The sequence below is a fragment of the Manis pentadactyla genome, chromosome 7 (assembly GCF_030020395.1).
Source record: "Manis pentadactyla isolate mManPen7 chromosome 7, mManPen7.hap1, whole genome shotgun sequence".
Classification (NCBI taxonomy): Eukaryota; Metazoa; Chordata; class Mammalia; order Pholidota; family Manidae; genus Manis; species Manis pentadactyla.
Window position 1 is genome coordinate 71,528,805 of NC_080025.1, and position 19,467 is coordinate 71,548,271.

The window sequence follows — 19,467 nt, forward strand, 5'->3', positions numbered from 1 at the left end:
TTTATATTGACTGTTTATAGATTATTTCATCAACTGTACCTTTTCCATACTGGTTGATACCTTTCTGTGAAAACAAAAACAATTAGAGATAGAATGCAAGGTATTTGTTGCCCATATTGGAAAAGTGAGCTTGTATTACTAAATTCCTTACCAATGACTAAAATCCTTTAACTTTTGAGTTATCATTGTTTCATATCTTTGGTCGAATTGATTTTTATTTATATATTTTGCCCCCTTTTTTTTGGTATCATTAATATACAATTACATGAGCAACATGATGGTTACTAGACTCCCCCCATTATCAAGTTCCCCCCACATATCCCATTTCAGTCACTGTCCATCAGCATAGTATGATACTATAGAGTCATTACTTGTCTTCTCTGTGTTACTACCTTCCCCATGCCACTCCTCACCACCCCCTGCTCACCCCTCTGCCCCCATCCTCCCCAGTCCCTTTCCTTTTGGTAACTATTAGTCCATTCTTGGGTTCTGTGAGTCTGCTGCTGTTTTGTTCCTTCAGTCTTTGCTTTGTTCATATACTCCACAGATGAGGGAAATCATTTGATACTTGTCTTTCTCCGCCTGGCTTATTTCACTGAGCATAATACCCTCTAGCTCCATCCATGTTGTTGCAAATGGTAGGATTTGTTTTCTTCTTATGGCTGAATAATATTCCATTGTGTATATGTACCACCTCTTGTTTATCCATTCATCTACTGATGGACACTTAGGTTGCTTCCATTTCTTGGCTATTGTAAACAGTGCTGGGATAAACAGTGCATATGTCTTTTTCAGACTGGGCTCCTGCATTCTTAGGGTAAATTCCTAGAAGTAGAATTCATTGAATTGATTTTTAAAAGCAAGTTTTTCTCTTTTTTATCCTGCAAAGACGGAATAATCACCCTTCTTATATATAGTTCTTTCCCTATATGGTTTTTTTATCTTGAGGCTATTGAGCAATTGCATTTGCTGTTTTCACTGTACTTTTAAACCCAGCACATTTCACTGCATTTTTTCACCAGTATTTTTTTCTTTTTTTTAAAGGGAAAAAGAGGTATTGGCACACAGAGAGCAAGAAGTAAGTATTTTGATATTTTTAACTGTGTTTGGCTTGCTTTTAGAAAAATAGAACGAATCATATAAAAATCTTGTAAGAAATAATGTAGACAACCCTTTAAATGACTTATTTAGTAGTTCTTGGCCATTTTTATAATGTGGGACCTTGTAGCAGTTTGGTGAAGCCTGTGGACCCCTTCTTAGAGTAATGTTTTTAAAAACATTAAAAAAAAATCATTAGATTTCTAAGAGTTACCTATGTTAAATTTAGTTTTCAGAATATTTTAAATTATAAAATAATGATATAGTTGATTTTATTACACATTAAAAACAATTTCTGGTAGTGATTCTAATTGCTACTGTAATTTTGAAGTGATGAGCAAAAATGATGCTTCGAGAAATCTGTAATAACTAATATGCTATGAAAATGTTTCAATTAGTATCAAAATTATAGGCACTATTAATACTACTGTGATCCTGTTGATTATATGCATAATTGGAGGAAATTTTAAATTCCAGTTAGATACTAGTAAAAATGAAAGTTGAATTTTTTCCTTGTTCCAGCTTAGAATTCTCCTGAATTCTATTCATAGCTCCTTTGGGAGATTGATTCACTTTAAGAATCTCAGAATATAGACAGAGCTTCTGTTATTTTGGAAAGGGGTTGATATGTAAAATCACCTGATGCTTAAAACTTCATATGGAAATAGATAATGGATACAGAAGATCCCTGACAGAATGGTTCCACTTAGAGTTTTTCGACTTTATGATAGTGCGAAAGTTATACACATTCAGTAGAAACCATACCTCAAATTTTCTATTTTTATCTTTTCCTGGGCAATGTGAAAGATGATATTTTGTCATGATGCTGGACAGTGGCAGTAAGCCAAAGCTCCCAGTCAGCCACCTCATCACAAGGGTAATGAGCCCATACCCTCAACAACCATCTATAGCCATACAGCCATTCTGGTTTTCACTTGCAGTATTGTATTCAATAAATGACATGAGATATTCAACACTTTATTATAAAATAGGCTTTTAGATGATTTTGCCCAACCATAGGCTAGTATAAATGTCCTGAGCCCATTTAAGGTAGGCTAACCTAAGCTATGATGTTTGGTAGATTAGGTGTGTTAAATGCATTTTCAACTTAGGATATCTTTAACTTATGATGGGTTTATTGAGATGTAACCTCTTTGTAAGTCAGGAAAATCTGTGCATAATTTCCTCCCACTCCCGGATTTGTATCTAATGTCATGTTTTGTATGTTCTCAAGCAGGTAGACTCAAAAAGCCTTTTGTAAAGGTGGAAGATGTGAGCCAGTAAGTATCTAAGTTCAGTCTGTTTGATTTAGGTACAATACTAAAGGAGAAAATCTAATTAAAGTATCTCCACTAATATTGTTAGGTTCCATTAAGTTAGGTTTATATTAAACTAATACACGTGTGGCACAAGTTACAGAAAGTTGCATTAATTTGTGCTCAAGGACTGAAGTTAGTTTCAATATGTTATAGATAATAATTCCTTGAAATATCTAGTTTAGAGCAATCACAAGACCAGCTCTTTAGTATGGCAAATAACCATTATCTGGCTAAGTGTAGTACTATATGATTTGGAAGTACTATGTAAAGATTGCTTATACATCTGTGAAACAAATTATTGGTACTATTTGAAAATACAAAATCTGTGTATAACATCTACTTTGGTACTTTTTCTAAACTTATTCTGAAGTTTTATAGGATAATCTTAGTGTACTATAGATGTAAGTAAATTACCTTGGCATGGGAGAATTAGCTTTCTCTTGACATTCTAGTTACTCATTTAGACATGTATGATTGATTAATTCTCAGGTGCTCACAAAGATGTATTAAATTCTTTTTATGAAATGTGATACTGTGGAGGAAAAAACGCAATTCAGAATTAGGCCTAGAGAAGGTACCAATAAATGGGAAGACAGCCCATGTTCAGGGATTGGAAGACTACATATTGTTAAGATGTCAGTACCATCCAGTGATCTACAGATTCAGTGCAATCCCTATCAAAACCGAGTGACTTTTTTTTGCAGAAAGAGAAAAGTCTATTCTAAAATTCATATGGAACTTCAAGGAACCCTGAACAACCAAAACAATCTTGAATAGGAAGAATAAAGTTGGAAGTCTACACTTCCTGATTTCAAAACTTGATACAAAGCTACAGTAATTAGGGCACCTTGGTGTTAAAGACAGATGTATAGACCAATGGATAGAATAAAGAACTCAGAAATAAATCTGTTCATGTATGGTCAAATGATTACTGACAAGGATGCCAAGATCAACAAATACTATTGGGAAAAATAGATATCCATATGTAAATTATATACCATGTGCAAAATTAATGCAACATGGATCAAAGACCTTGAACTATAAAACCCTTGGAAGAAAACGGGAAAAGCTTTATGACATTGGATTTAGCAGTGATTTCATAGATAAATAACACCAAAACGACAAGTGACAAAAGATTTAAAAAATTAATTAGACTACACCAAAATTATAAATTTCTGTACACCAAAGTGAAAGGCAATGCATGGAATGGGAGAAGATATTTGCAAATCAGACATCTAATAATGAAAAATAGAAAATCAAATGACCAGGTTAAAATAATGACCAGATGATTTGACATTTCTCCCAAAATTTATGGATTGCCGACAAATATATGAAAACAAGTTCAACATTACTAATTATCAGAGAAATGCTAATCAAAACCACAGTGAGATATCTTGTCACCTCATACCTATTAGGATGGCTACTATCCAAGAAACAAAATAACAAGTGTTTGTGAAGAAATTGGAACCCTTGTCCACTTTTGGTGGGATTGTAAAGTGGTGTAATTGCTATGGAAAGCAGTATGGAGGTTCCCCACAACATTAGAACTACCATATGATCTAGCCGTTCCACTCTGGTTATATATCCAAAAGAATTGAAAGCAGGGTCTCAAAGAGATACTTCACATACATGCTAATAGCAGCACTATTCACAATAGCCAAGAGGTGTGTGTGTACACACACACACACACACACACACACACACACACACACACTCTCTCTCTCTCTCTCTCTCTCTCTCTCTCTCTCTCTCTCTCTCTCTCTCTCTGTCTCGCTCTCTCTGGAATATTATTCAGCCTAAAAAGGAATGAAATTCTGAAACATGCTGTAACATGGATGAACTGTCAGGACATAATGCTAAGTGAAATAAGAGAAAAAATACTGCATGATTCTACCTAATGAGGTACTTAGTCAAATTCATAGAGACAGAAAGTAGAATGGTGGTTGCCAGGGGTTAACAGGAAGGGAGAATGGTCACTGTTTAATGGGTACAGAGTTTCAGTTTTGAAAGATGAAAAGAGTTTTAGAGATTGATGGTGCTAATGGTCGCAAAGCATTGTGAATGTATTTAATATGACTGAATTGTATACTTAAAAAATGGTTAAGATTTTTTATGCATATTTTACCATAACTTTTAAAAACTTTTTTTTATGTTAAAAAAAGTAATAGTCCTACTTAGGACTATTCTAATAGAAATAGAATAGAATTGGGAAGGGAAGCCAAACTGATTTCTGTTACTTATTTCAGGTTCCAGATGAATTACATGATTTTGAAATACAAGACTTAAAACATGTTTTCTTACATCATAAGGAATCTCATGTATTTGTCTTTTTATTCTTTTAGACTTTATAGGCCATTTTATCTTCAGCTGACCAATATGCCTTTTATAAATTATTCTATTCAGAAGCCCTCCAGTCCCTTTGATGTAGATAAGCCATCCAGCATCCAAAAGCAAATTCAGGTTAAACCAAGGTAGGTATATACCTTCAAGTGATCTTTATTCTTTTAAAACCAACATTTAAACTAATTAATTTAATGCCATGGCTGGGTGTATGTGTGTTTCTAATCACTATTATGGTTTTCCCCCTGTAAATTTTTGATGCCCTTTTACTATATTTGAAGTCTGAATCTCTTCTAATTTAAGTGTGTCATACTTAGACACTCAAGTAGTTTGGGGGGGAGGGATTTGAAAATATTTACAAATAATTAAAATGTGTTGTTTCTCTTAAGTGATCTGAAGTATTCTCCAGAATAATCGTTACATTCTTAGTTTGCCTCTCAATACATTAAAAAGGAAATATGGTTAAAAGCATTGATAAATCTATGCAAATTATGGCAGATACTATTTGGTAAGTGGGGACTATAATTATTCTTATGTTCAGCTAATTCTTTTGCCATATTTTTATCAGAATCTGGACAGATGGCGATAAATGTGGTGGAATCCCAGTTCAACTCCAGCTGAAAGAAAAGAAAAAAAAAGGATATTGTGAATGCTGTCTGCAGAAATATGATGATCTTGAAACCGTAAATGTCATTTTATATTAGGGGTTGATATTTCAGAAACTATGAATAATATTTGCTGCTTAAATTTTAGCTTATTCTTATTGTGGTAATTAACTAATATATATTTCCTTTCGGTAAAATTATCTTAAATTTTAAGAAAGGGAAAATGTATATTGAGAAATAATTTCTATTCATTCATTCAACAAATATTTACTGAGCACCTACTATGTGCAAGTCATTGTTCTGGGTGAACACCATTGAGGAAGAAACCAATTCCCTTCCCTTGTAAAGATTATATTCTATGCAGGGGGAGAAAGATATAGAAAACCACAGGATAAAAGAATAACGAAATTATTTAGAGAGTGTTAGTGATTAGATCAGTACCTAGGAGAAAACGTAAAGCAGGAATTGAGATGTTGTCTATTTAGACTTGATAAGGAATGCTTAAGTGATAAGGTGATACTTGAGTAGAGACCTGAGAAGTGAGGGAATAAGACATGTGGATAATGAAATAAGCAATGCAGAAGTACTAAATTAAACTCACTGATGGGATGAAATAATAGATGATGGTGGCCTGGACTAAGTAGTATTTGTAGAAGTGATGAGACATGGTCAGATTGTGGATATAATTTAAAGGTGGAGCCAAGAAAATTTGCTAATGAGTTGGATGTTGGGAATGAGAGAAGATGAGGAGTAAGAGTGACTACAGTATTTCAGGCCTGAGTAATAAAAAACGGATATGTGATTTACTAATGGGAGGATGAGAAGGAAGTGAAGACAATTCTTTGAAGCAACAGAAGGAGAAATGGAATAGTTGGAATGGTGTGGTGGACGAAGAGACAGTTTTAAAGATGGCAACTGTTAGAATTTGTAAACTAATTTTTTTAAAAAGCCAGAGATTTGAATCCAGGCTGCCATGTCTGAATCCTGGCTTCTTGTTTGTGTGACTGAACAGTTCCTGGTACTTGGGTTTATTATAAATGTTAGTTATTATTGGAATTGTTAATTTTGAAAATAGTAGACAGGTTTGTTTTGTTGCTTAGTTTTGGTAGATGGAAGAGTTAAGGAGAAAGAATATTTTTAAATGTCTGGGTCATAAACTCTGCCTTCATACTCTAAATTGAAGTTTGGTTTATAGCCCAAAATTTATTAGTGCTTTGTATAGTTTTTTTCTGTTTTGTTTGTATAATAAAGGAACAGAACATGGTTAGCTTAAATTATTTTTAATCAGAAGCTCAACTGTCTCAGAAATATTTCCCATTCCCAAAAAACCTTTTTGAAATTTAAATTATTTATTAGTCCTGAAATTTTACATTGCTGCCTTTGCAATAGAAAAATCTAGAATAGATGCTTTTCCTCATGTCAGATTGTTATCCTAATTTGATACTCAGAAAGTGATGGAGTAAAAAGCGAAATCCTTGGCCATTAGTTGCCACAGTGAAGGAAAATTAGTGAAAGTAGGTGTTGGGGTAGATATTTTTAAATCATTTTATTTTTTACAGTTTTTCGTGTGTACTTTTTTAGTTGGTAAGAATAAAAAAAATGTTTTTTGTTTTTTGAATCTTATGATTTCTCAGTGATTCAGTTTCATCTGTACCAGGGCATTCATTTAACAAATTTGATTACTGCATATTAAGCAACAAACATGGCAGATATATTCTCTACTCTTTATATATCTTATGGTCTGACACAGAAGATAGATGTAAAATAGATATTTGCAAGTGGGCTGAGTGTCACAAAGGTGACATGAAATAAAGTACAATGGTAATAAATAATGAGGGTACTTAACCATAGGACATACAAGACCTCAAAATAAGAAGCTTCAACTGCTTGAAGGATTAGTAAGAGTTAGGCAGAAGTAGAGGGGAACTACATAAAAGTTGGAGCTTATGTTCTTAATTTATTTCAGTCAATAAATTATCTTTCCAAGAACATGAATAAACTGAATCTGAACTATTAGAGCTAATTTAAAAAAAAAAATTTTAATCTTTCTCATTTGTTTAACATTACTCGGCATATGGAATTTGAATGTGGTAAGTTTGCAAGTAAGGAAGGAATACATACATATCTAGAATACTATGTTTTTTATAACCACTGAAGAATTTTATTTTGGATATACAGTCAGATCATCCCAAGTTAAAATTTTATGAAACTAGGGAAACAAATTAGGTTTTACCATGATCATCTTTGTATTGGCTTCTATACACAATTCCGTGATCAACTGAGAGACAGGTGACAGAAATTAACCTGGAGATTCCATCTACTCAGAAGAAGCTTGGTTTCCTGTGACTTTTATCCCAGTATACTGAACTTGTTTACTTTTCTTTTTGAACACTCTTGATTGAGAATAACTTGTCTGTACTCTCCCTTGTTAGCACTTTACTTGCTCATTCTCAAATGTGTTCTTCAATGATGAATCTTTTCCTTTTTTATACTTCACAGCATTCATTCTACTTCATTTGTTTGTTTAATCTATCTTCCCAAATTCTTATTTTGAGGTCTTGTATGTTAAATTATAACATTTCATTCACAAGTAAGCTCCACCTTACTTGGTGGTAATTGTTTAAGGATAAGATAAAATAGTAAAGGGAAAAGTGTTTTCAAAAATATTAGCACACTCTAAATGTTAAGTGTCACTATTGTTTTTCTTCCTTATCTTCCTTGTCAGAGTTCATTTGTTTTCAGTTCCATTGAAACCAATAATTAGTTAGTGCTTAACTAATTAGTTAGTACTTAACTTTGCTCTTTAAAAAATGGAAGACTTTGAAAACCAAAGTAGTTGTAGTGGTTTCTCACAAGTTTCTTTATTTTACTTCTTAACATCCTTTGAAGTTCTAGTAAAGGATATTTCTTTGGAGTAGTTATTAGAATCCTAATTTTAGGGGCATGAAAATATTAGAAAGCCTGAAGAACAACAACAAAACTCTCTGTTGGTTTAAAAATATAATTTTATGATTTATATGTTTTCTGTTTCAGCATCTTCTAAGTGAGCAACACAAAAACTTCGCACAGAGTAATCACTATCAAGTTGTTGATGATATAGTATCTAAGTTAATTTTTGACTTCGTGGAATATGAAAGGGACATGCCTAAAAAGAAAAGGTAATTTATCAACCAAAGTTTAAAATTTTACCAGAATATTAAAATTTTATTAAACTAATAATAAATCCAAAGTTTCCTCTTCTTGGAATATGTATTTTCAGGATGTACGTATGGTTAAGAACCAATTCTTTCCTCTCTCCCTCTTCCTCTACTACCAAAAGTGCTTACCTTAGATTACCTTAAGGATTTTCTTGGCTTTATAGCTTAAAGAGGAGTTGGCAAACTTTTTCTATAAAGAGCCAGGTAATAAGTATTTTAGGCTTTGTGAACCATAGGATCTCTGGTACAGCATTCAGCTTTGCCCAGTGTACAGGGAAAGCAGCCACAGACAATATTTAAGCAAATGGGTGTGGCTATATTCCAATAAAACTTTATTTAGAAAAGCATGTCATACTAGACTACATTTGGTCTGTGTGCTAATACATAGTTTATCAACCCCTGATCTAAAAAATGAAGTTTATCATCTATGTGGACTAAAAAAAGTAGAATTTTGAATCTTTAAGCTTTCTAAGAAACCCTCCTCTACTTAATTCTGTTAAGCCTTTTTAATACTTTCACTAAATATTTTAGCTTAAACTTTACTTGCCAATGATATTTACTAAAAGTACTGACAGGACTTTTAAAGTGTGAAGTCAGTGCTGTTTAGTGTACAATAACTGCACACTGACAGAATGATCCTGGTTAGATTGTGTTCCATAAATCTAAAGTGAAAGGTAATGCTTTTCTAGAATTGATGGCGACTCAGTAGGCTCTTCAGGCCTTATATGTTTTTAGACTAATCTTAAGGCATGAAGAAGATGAGTAAATAATGAGCTACAGCTTCTGAAAATTAACGAGAAAGCTTTTTGACTTATCTAGGTAGAATAGTTCCTAAACCTCATTATTTCTCTTAACATTCAGAATAGTTGTGCATGACTGATTTAATAATACATTATTTGGAGAAGAGGCATACTTCCAGCTACTAAAACTACGTGGGCTACTGTAAGAATTTAGAATTCCCTAAAACCTCAATCTGCAGCAAAATTCTGAACTATTACTAATGCGTAAACTAGTTATTCCTTAATCAGTTATCTTAGTATTATCTGCACGATTTTTATTTCTTACGGATAAGTCACCTAAACATCTCTCTAGACTTTAAAGGAAAGAGCAGTGTCAGACTAGTGTTTTTCATTTTTTATCCTCCATTTGTTCAAGAGGAATCTTAAGTGAAAGTATAAACAAAATAAATAACAAAAGGAATCATTCTGATTTTGAAGGGGCAGTCAAAATTCTGTATTTCTCTGTGTTATCTATGATATGTATAACATAAAACATCTAGTGAGCTGTTAAGTTTCTTTCTATTTGTTACATAATTTAGGATTGTATCATACAAACTAACATTGGAAGGATATGAAGAGACTCCATGAGGGTTTCAGGTCAAATATGTGTGTGAATTTAAGGATTACTAATTTGTCATCTTTAGAAGTTTAAAGATACCAAGTTTCTGGCTCACTATGATAGTAGATATATTTAAATATAAATAAATTAATGAATGTTTCTGCCTCAGATTTCCAATTAAGCCTTATTCTCCACATTGCCAAGTAAAATGAAGAGACAACATGTATGTAAATTGAAACACAGAAGTTGTGAAATTTTTCTGGATAATGAAAACAAAATTAGGAGTAGTTAGAAATTCTTTTGATTTATATAGTTAAAAGTACTTTTAAACACCAAATTCAAGATACTGGTTAGCATTGGGAGGAAGAGAAAGAATGTGGATAAGAAGAGGGGTACACTAGAGATCTCGGCTATACCTGTAAAGTTATTAACTTTTAAAACATCTGAAGTAAACTCAGCTAAATACTAAGTTGTCTGTATTTTTGTAATTCTCTAAGTTGGAGTTTTTAAAGTAGTTTTTACTAATTTAAAGTAGTTTTACTAATTTAATTTTAACTGCTTAGGAGTTTTATCACAAATTTTGATTTTCTTTTCTTTTTGTCCTATGAAGAATAAAATACAGTATTGGATCCCTTTCTCCTATTACTACAAATGTCCTGGAAAAGTCTGAACCAAAAGAAAAGCTAGAATTGCAATGTATTTCTCAGAAAGACTTCAGGGAAAATAATGTACAGGTGATGGAGCAGAATTTCCTGTATAAAGAAACCCAGGAACCTGAACAAAAGATTGTGTTTATTTCAGAATGCATCCCCTACCCTTCAAGTGAATTAAGAGAACTTGATGAGAAAACAGCTAATATGTGTTCCATGTTAAATCCAGCTGAAAATGACTTAAAACAAAATTTTACACATCTACCTCCATCTAAAAATAAACAGGGATGCATTCTTACTGATGTTTCTGAACATAAATTAATTATAAGTGAAAATGACTTAAAACTAAGGGTAGATCACTATCCATGTAGACAACAGACATCTATACAAGTTTCTGATTTTAATATGGATAATAATGCATCTCAACCAAAACAAAAGTCAGATACTGTACTTTTTCCAGCAAAGGATCTGAAAGAGATAGATCTTCGTTCAATATTTGGTCGTGATTCTGGTCTATTAGCAATAAACAATTCACCAGAGCACCTAACCATTCAGTCAAAGACTCCATCCCATAGTTCTCCTGAGAATCCCAATGAATGTGATATCAAGAATATGGATAGTTTACCTTCTGGTAAAATTCATCGGAAAGTGAAAATATTATTAAGAAGAAATAAAAAAGAAAATCTGGAACCAAATGTGAAACTAGATAAAAGAACTGAATTTCTTATTACCCAGGAAGAAAACAGAATTTGTAGTTCACCAGTACAATCTCTACTGGACTTATTTCAGACTAGTGAAGAGAAGTCAGAATTTTTGGGTTTCACAAGCTACCCCGAAAACAGTGGTGTATGTGATGTTTTAGATATTTGGGAAGAAGAAAATTCAAATAATCTGTTGTCAGCGTTTATCTCTTCTCCTTCAACTTCTACATTTACTGGCTTTTAGAGTTTTAAAAATAACTTTCAGAAATGATGGAGAAGATAATTCTTGAAATTTTCATGTGTATAAAAATTCTTAAAGTTTTTTTTTTGCCAACGTTTTTGTTTACAGAACCAAATGTAAATATTAACAATAAAGGTGATGTTTGCATTTTTCTGCAGAACTGAATACCTGTCAGAAAATTGTAGAATAAATTTGTGACTCATTTTACATACTATGTTCATAGTTGTTTACTAAGAATTATTATAAATAGTAATGTTTGCTTTATGTCACTGAAAGATATGTGAAATTCTGAGATATCAAAATTTAGCATTATAAATTTGGATATTGTAGTTATATTGTCTATTAAAATAGAACCCCATGGTAACAATGTTGCCTTTAAAAACCTAATTTCCATACAGATAGAAAACAAGCATTAATTTCTGTTTGGGTTCTGGAAATCATTACCAGAAACACTTGACACTTGAGGGTAACCTAGTTGGACCACGCTAGTATGTTGGCACTAAGGAGTTAGGTTATCTGTAAATAGCCTGGGGGTATTTACAAATAGGGGTAAACAGCCATGAAGGAAAAACTTAACCAGGCTACCATATGGAATAAAACAATTTTTCTATTCCCTTTGGAAATAATTTCTTCCAAAATGACTCTTTCTCCCTAATTTGGTGTCAGAAATGAAAGGAAGAATGGCATTGAACTATAAATAAAAGTTTTGAAACATAAGGATTGCCTTTAATCAGGGTCTTGGCTCTAATTATTAGCTGATATCTGTAGGTGGTACAGGCATTTGCCTTTGAGTGTATTCTTACAGGAGTGAGGCATTTACAACTAAAGACATTTTTCACAATAAAAATCAGTGCAATTGAATGTTATGTGAATATGTTATCACTAAAAATCAACTTTGATTACCAGTCTTCATTTTTTGAGAACCTGTATAGCTCCCAATGTATTCCCATGCTTTGATGTGTGTGTTGTTTTGACCATTTGGACAATATCCATGAGAAATACTAGCTTTTCAACAACTTTATTGTTCATGCTGTTACCTTAAGTAGGATAACCAAGATATCCTTTCATGTGCATACATACAACCCTTGTTTCCAATGTAAATTACTGTAGTATTTTCTGTCACAAATGAATGTGTGTGTATATGCAAAGCTATGTCAGTGATTACAGCCAACCTTCTAAAAACCTAGATGAAACTTGAAATTATTTGTAGGTTTTTTTCACCCTCAGTACTACCTGTATTCCCCCAAGTTTTCCAAACAATTAAAAGATATTTAAACTTGCTCTATGATCCTTGGAGTTTAGAGTGATGGTCTCTTCAGTTTGCAGAGCAGCAGTTTGCCCTCCCAATGGTTTGGAGTTATTTTGTCTTAGTTGAATTTAATAAGAAGAAGGCTCATGCTGAACACCTCCAATAGTTAAAAGTTTTTAAGCTTTATTTTGACACCATTTTTGAACTATTATTTTGAATACTGGAGTTTTAAAACACCATCCTCCAAGATCTTCATAATGTGTATTTACATTTAAAAAGAAAAGCTTAGCTTTCAGTTTATTTGGAACAATGCTGTAAATTGTAGCAGGATCGCCACATAAAGTTTGGGTTGTGCCATGCAGATGAATACCCAGCCAAGGAGAGGAGGGCAGTTAGTAATCCAGCCTTCAACTCACAGCAGGTAGTGCTCACAGAGAGGTTGTATCTACAGTGCATGGCCACTTGCCCAAGGTACCTTTGGGGCTATGTCTACCTGGAAGAGGGTATTTTTTATTTTTTAATTCTCTAACAGTACTTGTGGTTTGGTTCCCAGCTTTTGTTCACAACAGGACATTTCATTTTTAATGTAGTAAGTTACCTTCAGAAGTAGGACTTTAAAAAGATCCATTGCAGGGTAAATAGAAAACTTGGTTTGCTTGATAGAAAGTGATATACTTTGCCAAAGTGTATAGACAATTCTCAGCGAGCGCATGATAAATTGAGTTCTTCGATACCAAGAATACTGAAGTTGAAAGGTGTTAGGAAAGAAAGGCACCCTAATTTACTTTAAGGCAAGTGTAACAGACAGTATAGCTTTCAAAGTTGGTGGCTTTAGTTCTCCAGGAGTAGCTAGAAACAGCAGAAGTAAAGACAACTGTGGTTTTGTAACTCAAATGAATTATTTATTTTTCTAAGATAATAGCAAAAGGTGTATTTTACAGGTCAATAGAATCTTTTTAAGTAGTTTTTAAAGTCAGTGATTTCTGTGCATGCATAGATTAGTATTAAATCTATTAAAATAATTTATGGAACTATATGTAAATGTTACTCTGATGTGTGTAAATTCTAGAGAACTGATGAATGTCAAGGCAAAATACGCGTACTTTTAAGAGGAATAAAAACCGGTTTATATGGGTAAAACTTTCACCTAAAACCATTGAACTTGAATCCTTATTTCTGAAAATGGGATTATTTAATGTTTTCAGATGAAAATTTAGTTGTTTTTCTTTTTTAAGGCATTTTGGTGGAAGGATGGATGTGTAAATACTATTCTGCTATCTAAAAATATATTAAAATACTTAATAAATAAATAAATAAATAAATAAAAAATAAATATTTATTTAAATACTATCAATTTCTATTAATGTATTCAATGTGAGAACAAAGAAAGTTTTATGTTACATTTTTCAGTTAAGAATCATCCTACTGCTGTGTTTTATCAGAGTGAAATGTAAGGATGATAGCCCTCTTCCTGTGGGAAATGGAAAGGTTTTAAAGCATAATAATGTAAACTCTTCAGCTAACTGGATCTTAGACCAATGGGACTGCCTTGTTAAAAGGTCAAAGAATGTTTGCTACAGTAAGTTGCCCAAGAAGGATTAAGTGGGCCTAAATTACCTTAGATAGCAGCCACTATAGACTTACTGGCATTGAAGTACGTGCAATGGTCAATATATATCAACTGTGTGCTGTGATTACATTATTTGTTGTGCATAGGGGCAGAGACTGGGGAGGAGAAATGGCATAGTACAAAGACAATTAGATCAAACGAAAGGGCAGTTTAGCCTTCTAGCTGTATTAGTTCTAGGGAATGTTTAATGGTGTTAATACAAAAAGTAGTATGACATCCATGTTTCCACAAACCACAAGTTAAGCCTTCCTGCATGAAGAAGCATCATTATGCCCACCCATTTGCCTATAGACTAGTGATTATGCACAACTAAGGTTAAAAAGCAGGACTTAGACCCCTGCAAATAAGGGCTATTAATGCATAATTCTGTTGGTAGTACAGAAGTAGCTTAAAATCCCATGCAAAAAAAGAAAAATCTAAGAAGAGCTCTGGGCAATTAAAGATGCAAGAAGAGGGGGAGGGGCGGAAGATGGCGGCATGAGTAGAGCAGCGGAAATCTCCTCCCAAAACAACATATATCTATGAAAATATAACAAAGACAACCCTTCCTAGAATAAAGACCAGAGGACACAGGACAATATCCAGACCACATCTGCACCTGAGAGAACTCAGCGCCTCGCGAAGGGGGTAAGATACAAGCCCCGGCCCCGTGGGAGCCAAGCGCCCCTCCCCCCAGCTCCCGGCGGGAGAAGAGCAGGCAGAGCGGGAGGGAGACGGAGCCCAGGGCTGCCGAACACCCAGCCCCAGCCATCCGGGCCAGAGTGCAGGGCGCTCGATACTAGGAAAACAGGGCAGCAAGAACAGTGAGCAGGCACTGGAGGCTGGGCGACAGAGGACATAAGAAAAGCACGCGACCATTTTTTTTTTGCTTTTTTGCTGTTTTGTTTTGGCGAGCACTTTTTGGAAGTCTTAAAGGGATAGGGACCCCAATACTAGGGAAACAGGGCAGAAAGACCGATGAGCAGAGGCCTGAGGCTGGCACTGGAGAATAAAGAAAAACGAACGACCACCTTTTTTTTTTTTTTTTTTTTTAATTAAAAATTTTTCTTTTTTTTTTTTAATTAAAAAAAAATTTTTTTTTCTTTTTTTTTTGGTGGGCGTTGTTTTGTTTTGGCGGGTGCTTTTTGGCAGTCTTAAAGGGGCAGGGCGGGTCACTTAATCCAGAGGTAGGGAATCCGGGATCTCTGGGCACCCTAACCCCTGGGCTGCAGGGAGCAGGGAGGCCCCTTACGGAGATAAATAGCCTCCCAGCAGCTCCTGCTCCAACGCGACTCCACCACTTTGGAGTAGCTGCCTGAGCCAGGCCACGCCCACAGCAACAGCGGAGATTAACTCCATAGCAGCCGGGCAGGAAGCAGAAACCCTGTCTGCGCGCAGTTGCCCAGCACAAGCCACTAGAGGCCGCTGTTCTCCCAGGAGAGGAGGGCCACAAACCAACAAGAAAGGAACTCCTTCCAGCCGTCACTCGTTCCAGTTCTGCAGACTATTCCTATCACCATGAAAAGGCAAAGCTACAGGCAGACAAAGATCACAGAGACAACACCAGAGAAGGAGACAGACCTAACCAGTCTCCCTGAAAAAGAATTCAAAATAAGAATCATAAACATGCTGACAGAGATGCAGAGAAATACGCAAGAGAAATGGGATGAAGTCCGGAAGGAGATCACAGATGCCAGAAAGGAGATCGCAGAAATGAAACAAACTCTGGAAGGGTTTATAAGCAGAATGGATAGAATGTAATAGGCCATTGATGGAATTGAAATCAGAGAACAGGAACGCATAGAAGCTGACATAGAGAGAGACAAAAGGATCTCCAGGAATGAAACAATATTAAGAGAACTGTGTGACCAATCCAAAAGGAACAATATCCGCATTATAGGGGTCCCAGAAAAAGAAGAGAGAGGAAAAGAGATGGAAAGTATCTTAGAAGAAATAATTGCTGAAAACTTCCCCACACTGGGGGAGGAAATAATCGAACAGACCACGGAAATACACAGAACCCCCAACAGAAAGGATCCAAGAAGGGCAACACCAAGACACATAATAATTAAAATGGCAAATATCAAGGACAAGGAAAGAGTGTTAAAGGCAGCTAGAGAGAAAAAGGTCACCTATAAAGGGAAACCCATCAGGCTAACGTCAGATTTCTCAACAGAAACACTACAGGCCAGAAGAGAATGGCATGATATATTTAATACAATGAAACAGAAGGGCCTAGAACCAAGGATACTGTATCCAGCACGACTATCATTCAAATATGACGGTGGGATTAATTCCCAGACAAACAAAAGCTGAGGGAATTTGCTTTCCACAAACCACCTCTACAGGACATCTTACAGGGACTGCTCTAGATGGGAGCACTCCTAGAAAGAGCACAGCACAAAACACCCAACATATGAAGAATCGAGGAGGAGAAACAAGAAGGGAGAGAAGAAAAGAATCTCCAGACAGTGTATATAAAAGCTCAATAAGTGAGCTAAGTTAGGCAGTAAGATACTAAAGAGGCTAACCTTGAACCTTTGGTAACCACGAATTTAAAGCCTGCAATGGCAATAAGTACATATCTTTCAATAGTCACCCTAAATGTTAATGGGTTGAATGCACCAATCAAAAGACACAGAGTAACAGAATGGATAAAAAAGCAAGACCCATCTATATGCTGCTTACAAGAAACTCACCTCAAACCCAAAGACATGTACAGACTAAAAGTCAAGGGATGGAAAAACATATTTCAAGCAAACAACAGTGAGAAGAAAGCAGGGGTTGCAGTACTAATATCAGACAAAATAGACTTCAAAACAAAGAAAGTAACAAGAGATAAAGAAGGACACTACATAATGATAAAGGGCTCACTCAAACAAGAGGATATAACCATTCTAAATATATATGCACCCAACACAGGAGCACCAGCATATGTGAAACAAATACTAACAGAACTAAAGGGGGATATAGACTGCAATGCATTCATTCTAGGAGACTTCAACACACCACTCACCCCAAAGGATAGATCCACTGGGCAGAAAATAAGTAAGGACACGGAAGCACTGAACAACACAGTAGAGCAGATGGACCTAATAGACATCTATAGAACTCTACATCCAAAAGCAGCGGGATATACATTCTTCTCAAGTGCACATGGAACATTCTCCACAATAGACCACATACTAGGCCACAAAAAGAGCCTCAGAAAATTCCAAAAGATTGAAATCCTACCAACCAACTTTTCAGATCACAAAGGCATAAAACTAGAAATAAACTGTACAAAGAAAGCAAAGAGGCTCACAAACACATGGAGGCTTAACAACACGCTCCTAAATAATCAATGGATCAATGACCAAATCAAAATGGAGATCCAGCAATATATGGAAACAAATGACAACAACAACACTAAGCCCCAACTTCTGTGGGACACAGCAAAAGCAGTCTTAAGAGGAAAGTATATAGGAATCCAAGCATATTTAAAAAAGGAAGAGCAATCCCAAATGAATGGTCTAATGTCACAATTATCGAAATTGGAAAAAGAAGAACAGATGAGGCCTAAGGTCAGCAGAAGGAGGGACATAATAAAGATCAGAGAAGAAATAAATAAAATTGAGAAGAATAAAACAATAGCAAAAATCAATGAAACCAAGAGCTGGTTCTTCGAGAAAATAAACAAAATAGATAAGCCTCTAGCCAGACTTATTAAGAAGAAAAGAGAGTCAACACAAATCAACAGTATCAGAAACGAGAAAGGAAAAATCACGACAGACCCCACGGAAATGCAAAGAATTGTTGGAGAATACTATGAAAATCTATATGCTAACAAGCTGGGAAACCTAGGAGAAATGGACAACTTCCTAGAAAAATACAACCTTCCAAGATGCACCCAGAAAGAAACAGAAAATCTAAACAGACCAATTACCAGCAATGAAATTGAAGCGGTAATCAAAAAACTACCAAAGAAGAAAAACCCCGGGCCAGATGAATTTGCCTCGGAATTTAATCAGACATACAGGGAAGACATAATACCCATTCTCCTTAAAGTTTTCCAAAAAATAGAGGAGGAGGGGATACTCCCAAACTCATTCCATGAAGATAACATCACCCTAATACCAAAACCAGGCAAAGACTCCACCAAAAAAATAAAACTACAGACCAATATCCCTGATGAATGTAGATGCAAAAATACTCAACAAAATATTAGCAAACCAAATTCAAAAATACATCAACAGGATCATACATCATGACCAAGTGGGATTCATCCCAGGGATGCAAGGATGGTACAACATTCGAAAGTCCATCAACACCATCCACCACATCAACAAAAAGAAAGACAAAAACCACATGACCATCTCCATAGATGCTGAAAAAGCATTTGACAAAGTTCAACATCCATTCATGTTAAAAACTCTCAGCAAAATGGGAATAGAGGGCAAGTACCTCAACATAATAAAGGCCATCTATGATAAACCCACAGCCAACATTATATTGAACAGCGAGAGGCTGAAAGCATTTCCTCTGAGATCGGGAACTAGACAGGGATGCCCACTCTCTCCACTGTTATTTAACATAGTACTGGAGGTCCTAGCCACGGCAATCAGACAAAATAAAGAAATACAAGGAATCCAGATTGGTAAAGAAGAAGTTAAACTGTCACTATTTGCAGATGACATGATACTGTACATAAAAAACCCTAAAGACTCCACCCCAAAACTACTAGAACTGATATCGGAATACAGCAAAGTTGCAGGATACAAAATTAACACACAGAAATCTGTGGCTTTCCTATATACTAACAATAAACCAACAGAAAGAGAAATCAGGAAAACAACTCCATTCACAATTGCATCCAAAAAAATAAAATACCTAGGAATAAACCTAACCAAAGAAGTGAAAGACTTATACTCTGAAAACTACAAGTCACTCTTAAGAGAAATTAAAGGGGACACTAACAGATGGAAACTCATCCCATGCTCGTGGCTAGGAAGAATTAATATCGTTAAAATGGCCATCCTGCCCAAAGCAATATACAGATTTGATGCAATCCCTATGAAACTACCAGCAACATTCTTCAATGAACTGGAACAAATAATTCAAAAATTCATATGGAAACACCA

General features: G+C 34.9%; 1 protein-coding gene across 2 annotated transcripts in view; it reads left to right on the forward strand.

The window, feature by feature from the left end:
- DBF4 (DBF4 zinc finger) overlaps positions 1-14,071 on the forward strand; it is a 28,420-nt gene extending 14,349 nt beyond the window's left edge. For both annotated transcript variants that reach the window (XM_036911819.2, XM_057504476.1), the window contains exons 7-12: positions 1,045-1,078; positions 2,333-2,378; positions 4,760-4,888; positions 5,326-5,440; positions 8,396-8,520; positions 10,508-14,071. In XM_036911819.2, the coding sequence (XP_036767714.2) occupies positions 1,045-1,078; positions 2,333-2,378; positions 4,760-4,888; positions 5,326-5,440; positions 8,396-8,520; positions 10,508-11,492 (1,434 nt within the window). In that variant the 3' untranslated portion in view covers positions 11,493-14,071. The remainder of the gene's footprint in view (positions 1-1,044; positions 1,079-2,332; positions 2,379-4,759; positions 4,889-5,325; positions 5,441-8,395; positions 8,521-10,507) is intronic.
- The last annotated feature ends 5,396 nt before the right edge of the window (positions 14,072-19,467 follow it).